The 17,583-nt window shown below is 43.7% G+C and overlaps 1 protein-coding gene across 1 annotated transcript in view; it reads right to left on the bottom strand.

The window, feature by feature from the left end:
* Positions 1-7,469: 7,469 nt before the first annotated feature.
* KIF26A (kinesin family member 26A) overlaps positions 7,470-17,583 on the bottom strand; it is a 93,963-nt gene continuing 83,849 nt past the window's right edge. The window contains exons 12-15 of the mRNA XM_063399464.1: positions 13,925-17,312; positions 10,485-10,675; positions 9,461-9,611; positions 7,470-8,948 (exon numbers count right to left, since the gene is read on the bottom strand). Of these exons, the coding sequence (XP_063255534.1) occupies positions 8,773-8,948; positions 9,461-9,611; positions 10,485-10,675; positions 13,925-17,312 (3,906 nt within the window). The 3' untranslated portion in view covers positions 7,470-8,772. The remainder of the gene's footprint in view (positions 8,949-9,460; positions 9,612-10,484; positions 10,676-13,924; positions 17,313-17,583) is intronic.

Here is a 17,583-nt window from a genome sequence, read left to right as displayed (position 1 = left end):
GCAGCAATTGGCCAGGCAGCCAGCACACAATTTGCTCTGCACTAGCCGAGGCAAACGCTGCCTTTTGTCTGCTGGGACTGTCACTGGGAGCATGTCAGGAGGTCACCTTTAGTGGGAGGGGGTTTTAAGTCCATAAGAAGCTGTGCTACTCTGCTTTCCTGTCAGATACCATGCACAGCCTGAAGTGCAAACCATGGGACAAAACTGTCTTGCTTTAATATTAATATTGAGTCTGTTACTGGTGTGTGTGGGAATGATGCTGGTCTAGTGCAGAACAATCAACTCAGAGAGAGTTACTAATAGCCTCAGGTTCTCTTCTGCTCTAGTGTTCTGCAGTTTTCCTACTGTTATTTTATGATGCAGTCAGAACATGTCTGAAACACCCAAGATAAAAAGCAAAGTGTGTTTCTATTCAAAGGCCGCTGCACAAGTTCAGGTTTGGACAAAATGTGTGCCTGTTTGCTAAGGTATGACACATTTTACCACCGTCCTTGGTTCATCATGCATCTTAGAAGAGGCAAAAACCAACATAAAGCAAATAAAAAGAGCAGTTTCTTTTTATACAGAGCAAATCTCCAGCTCTTGTTGGATTGATAGGTGTGGTGAGTCACCAGCACACTGCCAGGGCTGTCAAGTTGTCACTTTAGCTGGCTGCAGTACAAAGCTGAGTCCTTCCACATGGTCACCACTCCCCTCTCTGCGTGCAAATAAAGACTACAGCCTTTTCTCTCCTTTTTCCAAATGCACAGGGAAATCTGTTATTTCTTCATCAGTCTCGCATCCCCCTGGGCAATGGGAGTGCTCATCATCTGATGCATGTAAATGTTAACCAAACTCCCATCTTGACATTAAATGGCTTTAAACCTCTAAAACGGCAAATGCGGTGTAGTAATGACAAAAACTGGCAGGTTTAAGGTGGCCTGCAGGGTTCTGCCATGCTGGCACTGACATCTGTGCCATTGCTAAGCTACACCTGGGACTTCCCAAAGACTAAGAACTAGCAGGAGAATTTGAGTTATAGTCTGGTTGCCACAGATATTTCTGTCAACCAGTGGAGCTGCTCAGTCGTGCACTGACCCTCCCCAGCCTACGTGGGTGCACTTCAGAAAGGAAAAGGAGCAGCAGGTTCCTCAGAAGAGTTTGTGTGAGTGCGCTGCAGGCTGGCAAACTCATCACTCATTTACTCTGATAAGAAGATAGCACAACAAAGGCAAGGCTGATGCAACACCTTTGTAAACACAGAGCCACGCTGGCTTTGTTGAAGTATTGCCACACTTTAAAACTACATACAAACAGCAGAACTACTGCGGTGTGTTGCTGGGGTACGCTGCAGCTAAATCACCCCCTGCAAAGCATCGGGGGCTCTGTGTAAGCAGAAAACTTGGAATGCATGCAACAACTTGCACAGGTCCTCGAGTGCTGCCAGCAGCCTTGCATCTCAGTTACCATCAGCTGGAAAACCATTAACCAGCTGCATCCATGCAAAGAGCACAGAGAGGGTTTGCCAGGGGGAGGGAGGCAGGGCACTGGCGTTTCCAAAGGTTCCCAGTTAGTTTGCATACAGAGCTGTCAGACTGCTGTGCTCCTTTTCAGCCTGGTTGTTAACACTGCTGATGGGGTGAGGACTGCAGAGCTGCCTGGTGCACACAGAGCCAGGATTCCTGGCCATATTCCCAACATATACAGACCTGTCTACTACACTAAGATATTTTATAACATCAACAATACAAACAGCACATCCATACCATGGAGGGGTTGATTTTACAAAAACTTTATATCCTGTATTTACAATTTACACATCTGAAAAGGGATCTTTAGTTGCTATAGTAAACTAGTCAGTGTGTTGTCAGTATATTGGAAGACCTTTCCTTACCTAGACCTGGATAGATGTCCTAGATCTGATTTTTGAGGAAAAATAAGCGAGGCATGCTTTCATGCTATTTCAGAGCTTGGTTTGTGTTGGGTCACCTCTCTATCAAGGACAACCTCATCAAGTAACTTCATTATCATTGCTCAACACCTAGTAGTAAACTGCATTTACAACAGGATTATTAAATTAATAAAGAGAAGGAAGAAAAGGGAGAGAGAGTTTAGATACTAAAGAGCAGATCAGAGACCAAGTGAGGCAGCCAAAGAGGCAACAGCAAGAATTGACAGTTTCCTAAAAACTGAGAAAAGGAGAAAACAGGGAAACTTTGTGTTTGCAAAAGTGTTTCAGAAAATTTCTACATCAAAGCTATACATAGGGGGGGTTGCAAATGATTTGGTTGGTATGAAGCTGAGCAGAAATGTGACCAAGGATATAAACAGGGGAGCAACACAAAGCTGCCCTCAATCTTCTCCACTCCCTTGTGCTTGCCCAGAATGCATAGTTTTGCAAAGAAGTGCACATATATTGGCATTTTCCTCCATTATGGATGTATTTGTATACATTATTACATTTTCCTCCTTCTGTTTCTCTCCCCAAAAGCCGAATTGAAGCCTCATTTCCTGTTGCATAAGTAAATAACATTATCTTCACTTTGAAAACTGAGCAGTTTGACAATGGCATCTCATTGGAGCCTGTCTGCAGGGTTTCAGCTGCCACGGCTGAATGTTCTGCTCAGCCAAGGACATTGGAAGAGACGTATTTTTAAGAACTTTTATGTGCTCAATTTGAAGGCAAACACAGTGGTCCACTTTGTCCTTCCCTCTCGCTCCCTGTCTATTTAGGCTAAAAAATTGTGTTTGTACAGCACTTAGCCCCATGAGACTGAAACCTATAGGTACAAATGTAACTCATTTAAATGGTAATGTACAACAAAATGAGTGGCACTCCTCAAAACAAGCAGCATTTGTAAGTGTAGCTCTGCCAGGCGCTGACAAATGGAGGGTCATGGATGCAGGGAGAGGGAAAGGTCTCGGTGAGACAATATTTAAAAGTCAGTTTTTCCAGTCAAAGGCCAAACTCTAAAATATCTGCTTATTTCTCTACTGCCTATGCCCTGAAGCACTGTGCCTGCTTCCCAGAGAGCAGCACACGAGGACTCCAAAGGTATTTCCTATACAAGGTCAGATCAATTAAAATGTACTTTAAATAGAGCCACGTGAGCCATGTGCAGGAACTCCACAGTCTGATTAGATCCCTGACACACTGCAGGGCATGGCCTGAGACAATTTGCTGACCTCGGGTAGGAAAGCCAGATAACAAGGAGGCGGGACCTGCTTTTCCCTACCCTGGGACTGAAGGCTTTGCTCCTTCTGGTCATCCAATACTGCTTTAATGCCAGAGATGCCAGGAGTTAACTAGTGACCCAGTTCTTTTCCAAGTGAAGTCAACTGCAGAACTCCAAAACCTGTTCTTTCAAAAGCCAGGGCAAGCTCTTTTAGCTGTCCCACTGAGCCCAAGCAGTAAAGAAGCTGCTGCTGTCCTTTTCCAGACCTGATAGGAAGGAAAGAAATGTTTGTATTAAAGAAATAAAAGCAGCAAAACCTTGGCAGAGTGAAGTTGTACTGGTTCATGCCAGGTCCTGGGCTGTCCACATGGAAGACAAAGCAAACAAACAAAACCTGTCTCAGAGAGATCTCCTTACAACCAAGATTTGAAAGGTCCTAGTCTCAAGAGAGAATATTAATATAAAAGTGCAGCATCCCTTTATTTTCCACCCCCAGTGAGATGCCATCCAGTGATACCTGCCCTTCTGACTCTTATGGGAATCCCAGGAAAATACTAAAACCAGGAATGACCTGCCTCAAGCTAAATTCAGAAGCAAAAGACATATAAACAAGGTTAAAAACAGGCTGCTGAGGGAGTGCATCACCCGGAGTCCCAGTGTGGGCTTCTCTGAAATACTCCCCTCCTCCTGGCTCCATGCTGTCCCACCCACCCTCTGCTTGTGGGGAGGCCCTTGGGAAGCGGAAACAAGGAGAGGAGCTGCTCTAAGGTCACCGTCATGCCAAACACACCCTGTCATCCTGCAGCTCCCCTCAGGTCTGATAATAAATCTCTGAGCATTTACACTGTCAAGGGTTATGTCTTATTCTGTGTATTCCACAAGCATATTTCTGCAAGTCAGATTCTGCATGAAGCCATGAGATGCTACACACAGGAAAAGCCTGGAAGGCAGTTTCTAATTTGCACTTGTGATATCATTGCACATCAACAGAGCCATTCTTTCCTTTCTCCTAAATACCACTGATAAATGAAATGTTTTTAGCAGGATTTTCATCTGGTGAAAGTCAGGGTAGCTCTGCTGAACCACTGCTAAAGGAATTTACACCATCTGAAGCCCTGAAGCAAAAAAAAGTCCCAGTCAATGGGATATATGCCAAAATTGGAGTGTTTTGCTGGATACAAACCAGATTTACTGGCTTGCTTAAACAGGTGTCTAAGTGCTATAGTGAACTGGGTCTCAAATATGTAAGCATTTTTTATTTATGTCCACTTCTGCCAGCTTGGACATCTGATACAGAGGTCATCTTATAGCTAACATTTTTGTCTTAAACCCTGCCTATAGCCACACTATAGAACAGCTGCCTGTGGAGTTATGTTCCACACATAACTTTAAAAATAAAATGCAAGTGACTGGAAAAGGTGGGTTTATAACTAGAAAGAGAATACAAGGATACCTCAAAATAGAAATAAATGAAAAATTTTCTGCATGCTGAGAAAAGAACTCGCAATCTTATACTCCTACTGCATTCCCTTTTTGTACTAATGTTTCAATACTGCAGTTGCAGTGTCCTAGAACTGCCTTAGCTGGAACTGATTAGACCAGAAGCACTGTATGGGAAAAGGGTTTACACATGCATTAAACAAGTTTTTGTCTACAGAGCATCTTCTTTCTCTATAGAGAATCTATGTTTGCTATGTTTGTACTAACAGCAATTCCAAACACTTGTAGCACTGTCCCCAGCTGGAAGTCCATCTCCCAGAAGTAGTTTTGTGTATTGAACCATGACCATTGAATGGGAAAAGGCAAAAGTAAGCTTGGAGGCCATGTCCAGAACATGAGTTTCTCCTTGCTTTCTCCAGTCCCTGGTCACTAGATGACAGTCCTGCTTTCTAACTTGATTTTTGTTCCAGTCCATACTTCATCTCCTCCTGAAATAGGCCTGACCATGTGGGGACCTCTCCTCTTCTTGTCCCTCACACACAGGCAAGCTCACCTCTGGCCTCTTTGTGAAACCTAGTGAGACGTGAAGTTTGAGGAAAAGGGAATTTTTGTCCCTGAAATTTAACCTTTAAGTTTTGAATCACCATTGCACTGGTTCCAAAAACCCAGCAGCTGCCAGTACTTTTTTTCTTCCCTGTTGGGAAATAGGTGTGATGTGAGCTGCTTGAAAAACTGGGCCATCAAGGGACCTAAAAAGTGTTGCCCCAGCAAGAAGGTGAGGGATTTCATGGGAAGAACTGCAAGCAAAGGAGGAAGAATTCCAGTGTGAACTATCCCTGCCAAAAGTTATTCAGGCAGCTCTCAAAAGCCAGTGGGTTTCTAAAGTTTGATTTGATACCATAACAAGCTCAACACAATCAGGTGTTTAAGTGAGCAATTTAATGGCTATTTTAAACCATCACATTTAAATAGACAAGGAATAAAATAAAGCACCCAGTTTAATTTTGGAATCATCACCCGTAATCTGATGTAATTAAGTCTTTGAAAAATAGACTCAAATAATAAACTAAGTATATACTTGTATAAGTTTTAGCTGGACAGGACTGCAACAGCTAAAACAGTAAGCTAGAAGATTATCTCAGGTCTTGAGATATGAAAGATAATTTACTACCCCCAACTACCAATAAAGAACAGTATCAGGACAGGGAAAACTCTGTATTTCATCCATCAGTGCCTCACCTTATTTTGTATCTCAGGTTTGCTTTGTGCCACCAAGCCAGAGGCTAAATGCATTTAAATATGCACATTATTGCCCTGTTGGCAGGGAACTCAGTGGCCCTGAAAGGTCTCATTTGTTTCTTTGTGGCAAACATAGTTAGAAAAGGGGAGAAAATATTAAAGGAGTCTGATCAGCAAACACTATGCAGGAGAATATTTAAACAAATTATCAGGTTTATGAAAACTGGGATGGATGATTAGCAGCTTTTTATTTCAGAGGATGGTCATATTGCCAGGGTGGGGGAGAAACAATGAAGACCTCCAAGGAGAGAATAAGGTGGCTGGCAAACAAATAAAAGAAACAAAACCTCTTGGATCCATTCAAGATGGTGTTAGAGGCTATCTTGAAAAAGAGTGTGTGCCCAGCCTTGCTGGTCCCAGGGTTCAGAGGTACCACAGGTCAACTCATCCTGCCACGGCACCACTGAGATGTGCATCTCCAGGGGACACTGCAATGGCACCAGTGCAACACCAACTGCAGAGCTCCTCATGAATACATTCTCTTTTTGCCATCATGTTTGTGGAAGTTGCCCTTTTGCTAATAAATATTTGTTCCTCAGTATGCTGCTCTTTTGATTTTTTTTACCTAATCCTTGCTCTGAAAAACCTACAATGTACCGAATCACTACTTGGTTTTGGTTCTATATTTGAAGAACTTTGACTTTCTGCACACAGAATGTAAATTTAGATGGGATTTACGAGTTAGTAAATATAGCTGGTATTCAAGGGTATCAGCTAAGGGATCCTCCAGAAATTCTAGCTGTCATATTCCTTTGCATACAACCAGACACAGTGCCAAATATCAGTACACAAACACGGTGCTCCCTTTTCCATAAATCAGAAGGGATAAGTCTGAAGGATAGAGAAGGGCATGTAACCCATGCAGTCAAAAAGCTATCTAAGCATCAAACTCTTGCTCTGACTGTCCCACTTCTCCAGCTGCAGAATGAGGAGGAAGGAATTCACCCCACCTCTTGTGAGGGTAAGAAAACAGTGCATGGACGCCATGCTGTTAGGCCTACCCAAGGAGAGAAAAAAGAGAGGGAAGGGAAAACTTCACACCTATTGGCGTTTTGGCCAAATGGCTGGAAAACACAGGAGATGGTGACACTAGAAGCACAAGCTTTACATTAACCCTGCCTGGGGAACTCCAGGCAGCACCAGGAGCTGAGGACCAGGCACAGCTGCTGCCCAGCCAGGGAGCAAACCCAGCAGTGTCACAGAGCAATGAATGCAGCAGTTTGCCATGACGGACCTATGGGGCCCAGGGCTTGATTCCACTTCCTGGTTTTCTTGTGGTTTCAGAACCATTGTTAATTGCTTTTTCTCATCAGGGAAAACAAGTATGTGAGCCGCAGGTCTTTGTTCTGTAAACTATCAAGTGCTAAGAGAATATAATTATTATTATCACTGCTATTTATTTCACCCTTTTGTGTTTTTTCTCTCTTTCCTGAATGGTTTATGATGACGAATGTCAGGACTTGTTCCCAGTTTTGCACCTTTTGGGCAGAGACAATGCAATGTGACACAACACAGTGTACCAGACACCATCCTCCCTCTTCTGAGTATTACAGTCACACACACAGCAAAAAGCACTTGTAACAATAGATGTATCTTTTATTCACAGATAAAAACTGAAGCAAGCTGTTATAATACATATTTATACAAAGGATTTGAAAAAACCATAAAAAGGAAGATGATTAGAAAATATGATTCATTATGAAATGTGGCATTACATACACTATTAAACCTTTTCAAAAGTATTTGTTTGGCAACAATTTATCAATAGTTTCCACACTTAAGTGGCCTCCTTCAAAAAAGCACAAATCTCATGCAGCATGTATAAACTTGATCCTGAGGGTTTGCCTTCCTTAGAAAAACTGTAAAAAGATATACTATTTGTCTTAAAAGTTCAAAATGCAAATGCTATATTTATAGTCAAAACTATAAAAATATGGACCTAACTTAACATTTACAAAAACTTTTTGCTCCTTTTTTTTTTGCTTGTTTTATGGTTTTGGTAATAAACATAATTCTCAATTCCTGCAGTCAGAGAGGAAAAAAGAAAACCAAAACAAACCACAGTGCCCTTTGTAGACTTCCTCACATTAAGTTTACGACTCCAAAAAAGACCAGGTCTGTGAAAAGTGAGGTTAGTAACCAAGGAAGTAGGTAAGCAGTTAATATATATCTATATATGTATATATAAAATGGAAAACAAACATTTATTTCGATCTGAAAAAGTAATAATACAAAACCTGAAGGTAAAACAATCATCTCAAAATGCCATAATACTCCTTTTCAATAGATAAATGTTCATAAAAATATCTTGAACCCTAACCAAGAAAACAATTATAATACAATTTTAATTCTGCTACATAAAACAGCTTTTCTATGAAACAAGAAGGCAAGTTCAGGTATGAAAACATAATTTACTTATTGCTTTTGCTACAATGTTGTTTGTTTTTTACATATAGTCATAAATACACTATACAGTATAAAATATTTCGTAGGAATACATTTTGTGGTCTGCTTAGGTTTGCTGGCTTTAATTTTAGCACCAAATACAAAAATGAAAATCAAATGAACTTTAAAGGCACTTCCATTTCGTGTTTGTTTGTTTGTTAGTTAACATCAGGGTTTGTACTAAATTTCTTCACCTCCCTCTGGCAGAAGCAATACTTGATCCTACTTTTATCTTTGTACAGCTCAGGTCACGTTGAGGCACCAAATGATTCATGAACATTCCCATTCCTCAGCTGTTTCTTTCTCTTACAACATTCATCGTTGCTTTTTAGTCTTCACCTTTCCTCCTTCACTTCCCAGCTACTTTATCCCTTTACTTCTTCATGTCGGACGACCCAGCTCCACTTCCCTCAGTCCCCTGAAACGCCTCTCCTCAAACCTCCACTTCCCTCGCTCCGTCCTGCGCGTCGGTGATCCCGATATCGAAACACGTCACTATCATGATGTGTGACTTGCACAGATTAACACACTGCTCCAGTTCTTCTGTCACTTGTTCCAGTGCCTCCAGGTACTCCTGTGACTCCTTATCAAGATCAGGATCCACTTCGACTGTCAGAAGAAAAGATACTGAGTAAGAGAAACAGCTTATAAAACATCACAAAGGAGCCAATACGGTAGAGTAAAATTTAGCTTCTCTTGAACTAAGATTTTTTTTCCCCCTTTGTTTAGCAGATGCAAAACTCTACCTTGAGGCCCCAGTTATGCATAGCACTCAGTCTGGGAAAAAATCTCATGCCTCAATTTCCCAGCTATAACATGGATATGGAAACAATTTTCTCCTTCTTTGGAAAGAACAATAACAAAAGAATATATATTTAATATTAACAAACATCACATTTAATATTAAGGGCACCATTTTGATGTTCTCTTCTGGTTGGTTTAGATTTTTTTTTGTTCAAACAGCATATTACAGAAACACAGATTGAGTCACAGAGTATTTTAGGACTCAATTCAGCAAAATATCTTTGCAATTAAGATTGATTAAGTTTTTCAGCTGGACTGCTGACATGCTGAAAATCTGTTAGAGGATGATCATACTGCTGTTTTTGCAAAATACTTACAATCTTCCTTCCATTTATTTGGATCCATCATCAACCTGCACTTTGTCTCTTCCAGCTCTTCCTTCAAAATTTCATGCTTTGCCTTTATTTCTCTGATTCGCTGCTGGCGCCTCTCCAGTATCTTCAGCTTGGTATGGAAATACATCAGACCCTTTTAAGACACAGAAAGATCATTCCATGAATTTTCCTGTTTTGAGCTGCCCCGTAACTGTCTGACAAAAATTGCTCCCAGCTCACTACTTGTAAGAGTGAGCAGGTGGGTTGTTTTATTTGGCTGTGGGGTTGGTGGGGCTTCTATGGGTTTTTGGGGGGTCCTTTTATTTGAAGTTTGCATTAATGTATTCTAATCTAGAGGAACTGCAAACTACATCACTTGAGCATTTGTTGAACTTCTCTGAATTGGAAAACATCTCTTAATACATTCTGAAATTACTACTGTTTGTAGATAATTTTTTCCAGTAGTGGAAATGATAAACACAGCCTAATGATAATGTCAGAGTTACAGTTAATACTAAAACATATATTCTTATTTTCTAAAAAACATTCCTACCTTCTCAACATCCTGGAAAGGCTATTACAAAAGAAAGGGGAAAAAGGCATCAGTAGAACATAGCATCCTGGTCTCTAAAATAGAATTAGCTGAAGTGTTTTCCACTTACAAGTGAGTCAAACTCAGTATATCCCTGATTTAATAGAATCCTGTCATTTACATAAAGAGTTAATGACCCTATCGTTGAGGGAGACTGTAAGGTTCCACCAGCCAGTCTAGGATTATGAAGTCTTCTCATAATGTATTCATTGGTAACTTCCATTTACACCATCAGTCACGTTAGACACAATTAATTTTAGACAGTAATCATTTTCATTTTCTGTGGTAAGGGTACCCCAACATATGAATTGTAAAATTAATAATTATAGTACTTTAATTGCACTCAATTTCCTGAACACCATTCTGGCATTCAAGCAAGGACTTTGTCTGTATATTGTAATTTAAGTTGTCAACAGTTGTAAAATATGTGCTGACCTCAGTTTCCTCTTGTCTGTGTCGCTGTAACCGTTCCACATCATCAATCTCATAAACTTTAATTTCAAATGGCTCTTTCAAAGTGCCTGGCAAAGGTGGTAGATCAACCCACTGGCCAGTGACACTGGGTTTTCTTCCTAAGGAGGCAGCATCTGGCAATGGTGCAGGAATCAGTCTGCGACGCTGGAGACCTAAGATACAAAAACAAACATTCCTCAGGCTCTGAGAGACTAACAGGCTGGAGAACACACTGCAGTGAATTAAAGAAAGATCTAGGTTCTCAGCATGGTAAGGAACAAATGCTTTTCTTGATCTTTTTCTTTTAGTAAAATACCCTCAGGCTGCTAATTGAGTTACTGCCTTGACAAAGTAGGTTTCACTCGATTCCCAGATGGGAGCAACAGCAGTTCCTCTCCCAGAGCAGATGTCTGAACATCAGTTCTTTATTCTCTCCTTGCAGAAATATTTTGCCTGGATTGATTTTTCTTTGGTGGACTACAATGGTATTCATTACCTTGCAAAGGCAGTGAGATAGCGAATAATCTAAAACTAATACTGATAATGACTAACTTATCTGGAAATCTTCTGCTCCCCCAGTTAAAGCCAAGCAAGCCTATCTAAGATCCCTGTCACTGCACTGCATCTTTGCAAAACTCAAACAGCTCCCTCCAGAAATACTACTGCTGTTTTAAGGTGCTAAATAACAGCACTTTTCAGTGACTTTGTGGGATTGAGAGGCATTCAGACATCAGCCAAGCTCCAGCTTGACACCTCTAATGTTGAGACGTCTCACACCTTTGCACCAGCACCCAGAAGCTTGGTGCATGACAAAACTCACCACTTCTGGGAGCCTTCAATAGAATGCTCCCAGATTTTCCAGGAAAATCATACTGCTCCATTATGTTTCTCCTAGGGTGCAAGTTTCATGAAGCAGAGACTGAGTTATATCCTTCCAAAATGCTGATGCTTTTGATTGCAAGAGTCAGCACTCTGGTGTCCAGGGTTTTTTGTGATTATTAATTCTCTTATCACTCTCTAAAAACCTGACCTTTAGAGTACATGTCTCAAGCACAGAGCTGGTCAGGCCACATTAACAAGCCTACAGTCCAGTCCCTAAGAAGGGGAGGGCTGAAGGCCACCAGAAACAAGCTGAAATATCACAAGGTAGCAGTAAGTATAAGCTGGCTTTAGGTGGCTGGTGACAATAAATTTAGTAGTTAATTGCCTCCTCTTATTAAAAACTAACTTAGAGGTAAAGAGTGTTCTTTCTTCTGCCCTTGCAAAAGGGAGCACATCAAACAGACAAGGCAGCTCTGCTCAAAGGATAACACTGCCAAAGTAACTCCTGGGCTGAGACCTCTACATGAGGGGTAAGCAAAGTTAAGGCTGTTAGATAAGCCCTGTCATGAACTTCAACATGAAATAAAGGCACCCCCAAAGCAACATACCTCCACTGATACCTCAAAAGTTACCTGCTATACATATTCTTAAGAAAAACATCCCTCATTCTTAATTGCATCCTGGCTGATTTCTAAGTAAGAAGAACAAAACGGGAATGTTTTCATTCAGTCTGAAACACCACTACACTCCTGTCAGGTGAAGCCCTGATCCTGTACCTGCTTTGGGGACAGGAGATCCCTCTGAGGAGGACACCAAACAGATGTGGTCAAATGCATGCAATAACCAGGCAAACTTCATCCCCTTCCACTGTATAAGCCAGAGTCAACATCATTTCTCCAAGAACGAAGTTATAGGATAAGGGGACAGGTTAACAGTGACATACATTGGAGTAGGATCTGTCCTTAAATCAGAGACTCCAGTCTGGTGCTACATAAGCTACTCCAAGAATATCTAATAATGTGCAAAGATTACAATTACTTCAGAAAAATAATAGGTCTGAACCAAACATTTCTCGTAAGAAATATTTGATGCACTTCCTGGTAAACCGCATTTCATGCATAAAACACATTATTTTCTCAAAGTCTACAGCACTTCAAAAAAGTAATACATAATTTACTGATATGGAGCAATTACAACTGGAAAAAGAAATAGTTTGTCATCTTTAAAGACCTCATAAGTATTTCCTGGGGCAAAAACAAATACAAATCCATCAGTGGGTAATGCCTTCTCAATATGTGTGCAACTTATACAGCTGTTAATATTGATTTGTAGGAAAGGTTTAAGAGGCTGATATGCTATGGAAAGAGAAGCACAGCAAATATTGCACTAAGTTTCCAAAATGATTTATCGCTTGCTGAAGCAACTCAGTTTGCTTGACCAGAAAGCACCATGAGATCAACTTCATTTATTTGGTTTCACTGCCAGAACTGAACATCATGGGTATCTACAGAGATTGCAATAATCGCCACTTTCCAGTGTTCAGATCCAGAAGTTCAGATCCAGCACATTGCTGATCTTAGTTCCTACTATATTTGCAACAGTCCCAGGTTGCTGAGGGAGGCTGCTGGTCATGATCTACATGGCACTGGTTGCCATGGATTCTTTACCACAGGATCTCAACCTAGACCTGAGAAATCTGAACACTGTAACATCAGTCATATGAGCCAGATTTTGAAGCTGACTACAAATACACTTGACTGCAGCTGCACTTATATGAGCTCCAGCAGTGAAAGCAATAAGGAAAGGCACCAGAGGGAAGGAAAAGGGACCTGACCCCCATATGCCCACCTTTGCTTGGCATGCTCAGACACAGCGAGCCAGAGTTGCCCCTTCCAAGCAACTCTCCCAGTCACTTTCCTACTGCTTATAGTATCCACACAAACTATTAGAGTGCAACACAATAACGTTGCAATTAGCTGGTAGAGTCGCTGCATCTTATGCACGTGCCCTACTGCTCAATACTCATTAATTCACAAACACTCTTCTCCCCCCTTGGCCTATTCCTCTGTTTCTAAACTACAATCCTAGCCGGTCTCTCTGGCATTCCCTCACAGACATCCAGCAGCAGAGCTCCTCCTCTCCTCACTGCCCTTCTCTCACCAGTCTTCCAGGATCACTCACTCTATCCTCACAAAAACCCTTCAGCACTCACCCAACACTCTATTTTTCCCAACCCACCCATCACACCCTCCTGTCTGGGCCACCCTGGTCCTGGCCCTGCTGAGGGAGGCAGGCATGTCCCCCATCTGCCTCCTCCCTCACGGGGAGGCTGCCAGCACCCCGGGGCACCCACACCTCTCCTGCCCTCTCCACCACAGCACCTGTGTCACACCTGCAGCTTTGAAGTAAAATAAATGACAAGTAGCTGCTGTCACAGCAATACACACGCACACACAGGCGCACGCAGTCAGTCCACCTCCCTGCTTTGAGCTCCTTCCAAGCCTCCCCTCCTCTCTGTCAGAGATGCCACAAAACGCCTCCATCCTCAGGACGCAGTGGAGCACCAGCGAACACCTGGCCACTGCCCCTTCTTGTCTCACCTGTTGAGCGTTTCTTGGGGGATTTCAGGCTCCTCATCCGCCCGGGTGACGACATCCCGCTCTCGCTCATGGAGTCGTGCGCCGACGAGGCGCTGCCGGTGGCCTCGCTGTCCCGGATCATGCTCTCGTAGCCGCTGCTGCCCCCGCTGTGGTAGAACAGAGCCGTCCTGCCCATGGCTGGCGGCAGCTCCCCGCTCAGGACGCTGCTGTTGTCGCTGCCGTGCCCGCTGCTGTAGCGCTGCGGCCGCCGCGGGGCCGTGATCTTGCTGTAGGGAGACGGCAGCACCGGCATTTGCGACTTCTCGTCACTGAGGTTGATGCCGCTGTCGTTGCCGCTGTCGGAGTCGGTGGAGCCGCGGAAGTGCCCCGCCTTGCCGGAGCCGCCCGACACCAGCTCGTTCACGCGGCTGTTGGCCGCCCTCATGGCCTGCTTGGTGCCCATGATGGTCCCGCGGCCGGGCTTGCCGCTGACGGGCTGCACGGAACGGGGCGCTGCCTTCCCACCAGGGGCCATGCCAGAGCCCTTCCCTGCAGGCTGGGCCAGCGACTTCACAGAGGAGCTGAGAGACTTGGACCCACTGGCAGAGAGGCCCCGGGTTTTACTCCCACTGGCTTGCACCTTCTGGTTAGCGGTGGGTTTTGCCTGACTGTTTTTACCAGGTGCAGGGGGGGTGAAGGGCAGTGGTAAACCCATACTGGAAGCAACAGGAGGGACCCCCAGCCTGGGGACAGAGCGCCCTGCCCGGCTGTTGCCGGTGCTCCCGCTGTCCCTCACCGTGCTTGCTTTGGATCCAACAGATGTCAGGCTGTCACACCTCTCCAGAGACATGTGGCTCCCGTATCGGTGCACGGTTTCACTCTTTGACGCCTTCACCTTTAAGCTCGATGTCATCTTGGGCAAAGAGTGGTCACCCTTCAAGTTCATTTTGCAGCTGGCACTTTCACTAAAGTAAGAGCCAGCTTTCAACCGCAAATCTGCTTCATCTTCAGCCTTTGGCGTGGCAGCTCTGGCAAAATCCAGGCCAGAGACTTTCCCCCCACCGTTACCCAGACCAACAGGTTTCTGCTCCAGGCTCGATTTACGTACAGGAGGCGTTGGAGGTGTTGGCCCACCTGGTCTGGGCAACATGGTTGATTTCTGTGGTGCACTCTTCCTTCCCAGGGACGATTTTAAGCTGCCAGTGGAGAAGGGAGGATCCAGATTCCCTCGGGTCCCAGACTCCGGCAAAGTGCTGTTAGTGTGTGACACTGGTGTCACTCCCAGTGTGGTGGCTCCTCTCTTCAGCTGTGGCATCTTCATCACAGCTTCTGACTTCTTTGCAGCTCCACTGGAGGATTTGCCGGCCATTTCACAACCATCCACAACCCTCTGCGAACAGGCGAGCATCGTCTGTGACTTTGTCGGCCTGGATGCTGTGCCAAAACACTGGGCAGCTTTTTCTGGCTGCTTCTCAGTACCAAACGTGTGAGGTTTTGGAGACAGCAGAGACTCTGCAGGTTTTGCTTCCAAGTGATAATCGGTGCGTAACAGCCAAGGATCTTCAAATACACCATGTGGATTCTGCAGCTCTTTATAGCTGAGGACAGTATTATTGTGGATTGGAGAAGAGGTAGTTTTTGTTTTCCTAGGAAGACTAGAATGTATTGTTTCTATCACAGGCGCATCACGAGAATTAGTAAATTTAATTTTTACTGGCTGATCAGTGACACAAAAAGCACTTTTTATCTGAGATGCTTTGGTAGTTTCAGAGGTTTGAGGGCTTTTGCTGATGCCTGAGGAAAACTTGCTGGAACTCAGGCTCTCACTCTCCAGCTCAGAGAAGCAAAATCCACTGTCATTCAGAGCACTTTTCAGGGGGATACATAAATGGGATGAGTCCAAGTTGAAGGGTTCCTCGGACTTACTACAGCTGTAAGATGACTGTGCGACAAAACTGTCACTGGACTGGGCCCCATCGCTTTCAATTGTACAAATGCTGACTTCACTAAGCCATGAACTGATGGAAGAACGTCTGCTGCTGGTAAAGGGATCCTTAGCAAAGGGCACAACAATATCAATATTTACACCAGTAGAAGTCTCCTGTGAGGTATAAGCATCAAACTCATCATTTATGCTGCTGATAATACTGACCGGCCTCGAACCCGATGCAAGGGCCTGAAGAGAGCAGTCACTGTTAAAGCTAATGATACTGGAAGGTCTCCCATTATCCATAATTCCACTAATAGAGAGCTCTTCCACCACTGTGAAAACAAGCTCATCCTCTCCATTCAGCTCAACAGGCTGCTGCAAAGTCACTGTGGTGGTCAGGATATCCCGATCGAAACATTTCCCTCTGAATGCTGACCTGAAGCTGTGTACCTCTATCGCACCTGACTGACTCTGGCTGTTGCTACCAACAAGGAATGTGCTTCCTAAAGGGTTTTGCTCGGGCTTGTTTCCCATCTGTTTGCTCATTCCCACAGGAGGAGTCCGAATTGCATTGCTATTGTCCAGCTCCAGACTCTCAGCTTTGGAGCTTGGGGAGTGTTGTTCTCTCTGCTGTGGAGGGGGAGGCGCTGGGCTTGGCAAGGGTCTCTTCATGTACAAGGACTTTTCCTTAGTGACACATTCAGCTGTGGCCTTATGCTGCTCTGGATTCCTCAAAGGGCTACACCTTGAAGTCTGCAAGGAATCAGTGATTGTCTCTCTCTCCCCCTCCAGGACAGAGTCTATTATTTTGTTGTCAGCTCTGCTCTGCAGCTTGGAAAGCTCTGCTTTCAAGTGAGGTGTGCTATTTTCTTGACAGTTGCCATTGCCACCCCTTGGTGCAACAGCCTGGAAAGGAAGGTTATGTCCCTTTTTGGGAGATGCAGTTTCTTGTGAAATCAGTTTCTTAAATCCTCCAGAAGGAGAGGATACTTTTTCCTTTATCAATTTAGACTGTGCATTTTCTGTACTTCCAGGAACAGGACTACAGTTGGACCCAACAGAGATTTCTCCACAAGCAAATTTCATGGGCTCCTCACTTCCATCAATGCACTCTAACCTCTCCTGCAGTTCAGCAAAAGTGTTGCATTTGAAATGGTCCTTGTCAGAACTCCTACCAATAGCAGAATTGTCTTTATTTCTCTTCTTGTTCAGGGACGGGATAATGGGAACAAACTCTGGCGGACCTTCATTATCTGTCAATTCCCTGTCAGACAAAGCTGCACCGTTGGGCCCAACATAGATGACAGTATCACAAGACTGTTCACTGCTGGAGGAATAATCAGGATCACTGGATATACTCAGGACAGGAAGGTCAGGGTCAAGGGCAACAGTTCGTGGGTGGAATGGTCGCAGATGGGGCGGTCTCCGGACGTGTCCTTCTTCACACGAACTCTCTCCTCCAGACGAGCTGGATGCATACTGCAAATGACAAGTAACAGAAAAGCTATCAGCATCAATTGATAAATAAGTATATACATGTACAATAGGTGCTTAAAAGGTCAGGTTGCAATATACTCTGTGCTTTGTGTATACTGTCACAACTACATCTAGTGGGAAAATATTAGAGGGGAGGGTAAAATAAAATAACATGCTACATATATTTTACTCTATTAGTAATAATATAACAATCACATCCTTTAAGATGCATTCCATTAAATATTATGCATCGTCTTTCTCCTCAGTAGTCTTC

The sequence above is a fragment of the Prinia subflava genome, chromosome 5, assembly GCF_021018805.1.
Source record: "Prinia subflava isolate CZ2003 ecotype Zambia chromosome 5, Cam_Psub_1.2, whole genome shotgun sequence".
Classification (NCBI taxonomy): domain Eukaryota; kingdom Metazoa; phylum Chordata; class Aves; order Passeriformes; family Cisticolidae; genus Prinia; species Prinia subflava.
This window is presented reverse-complemented; position numbering and strand designations above follow the sequence as displayed.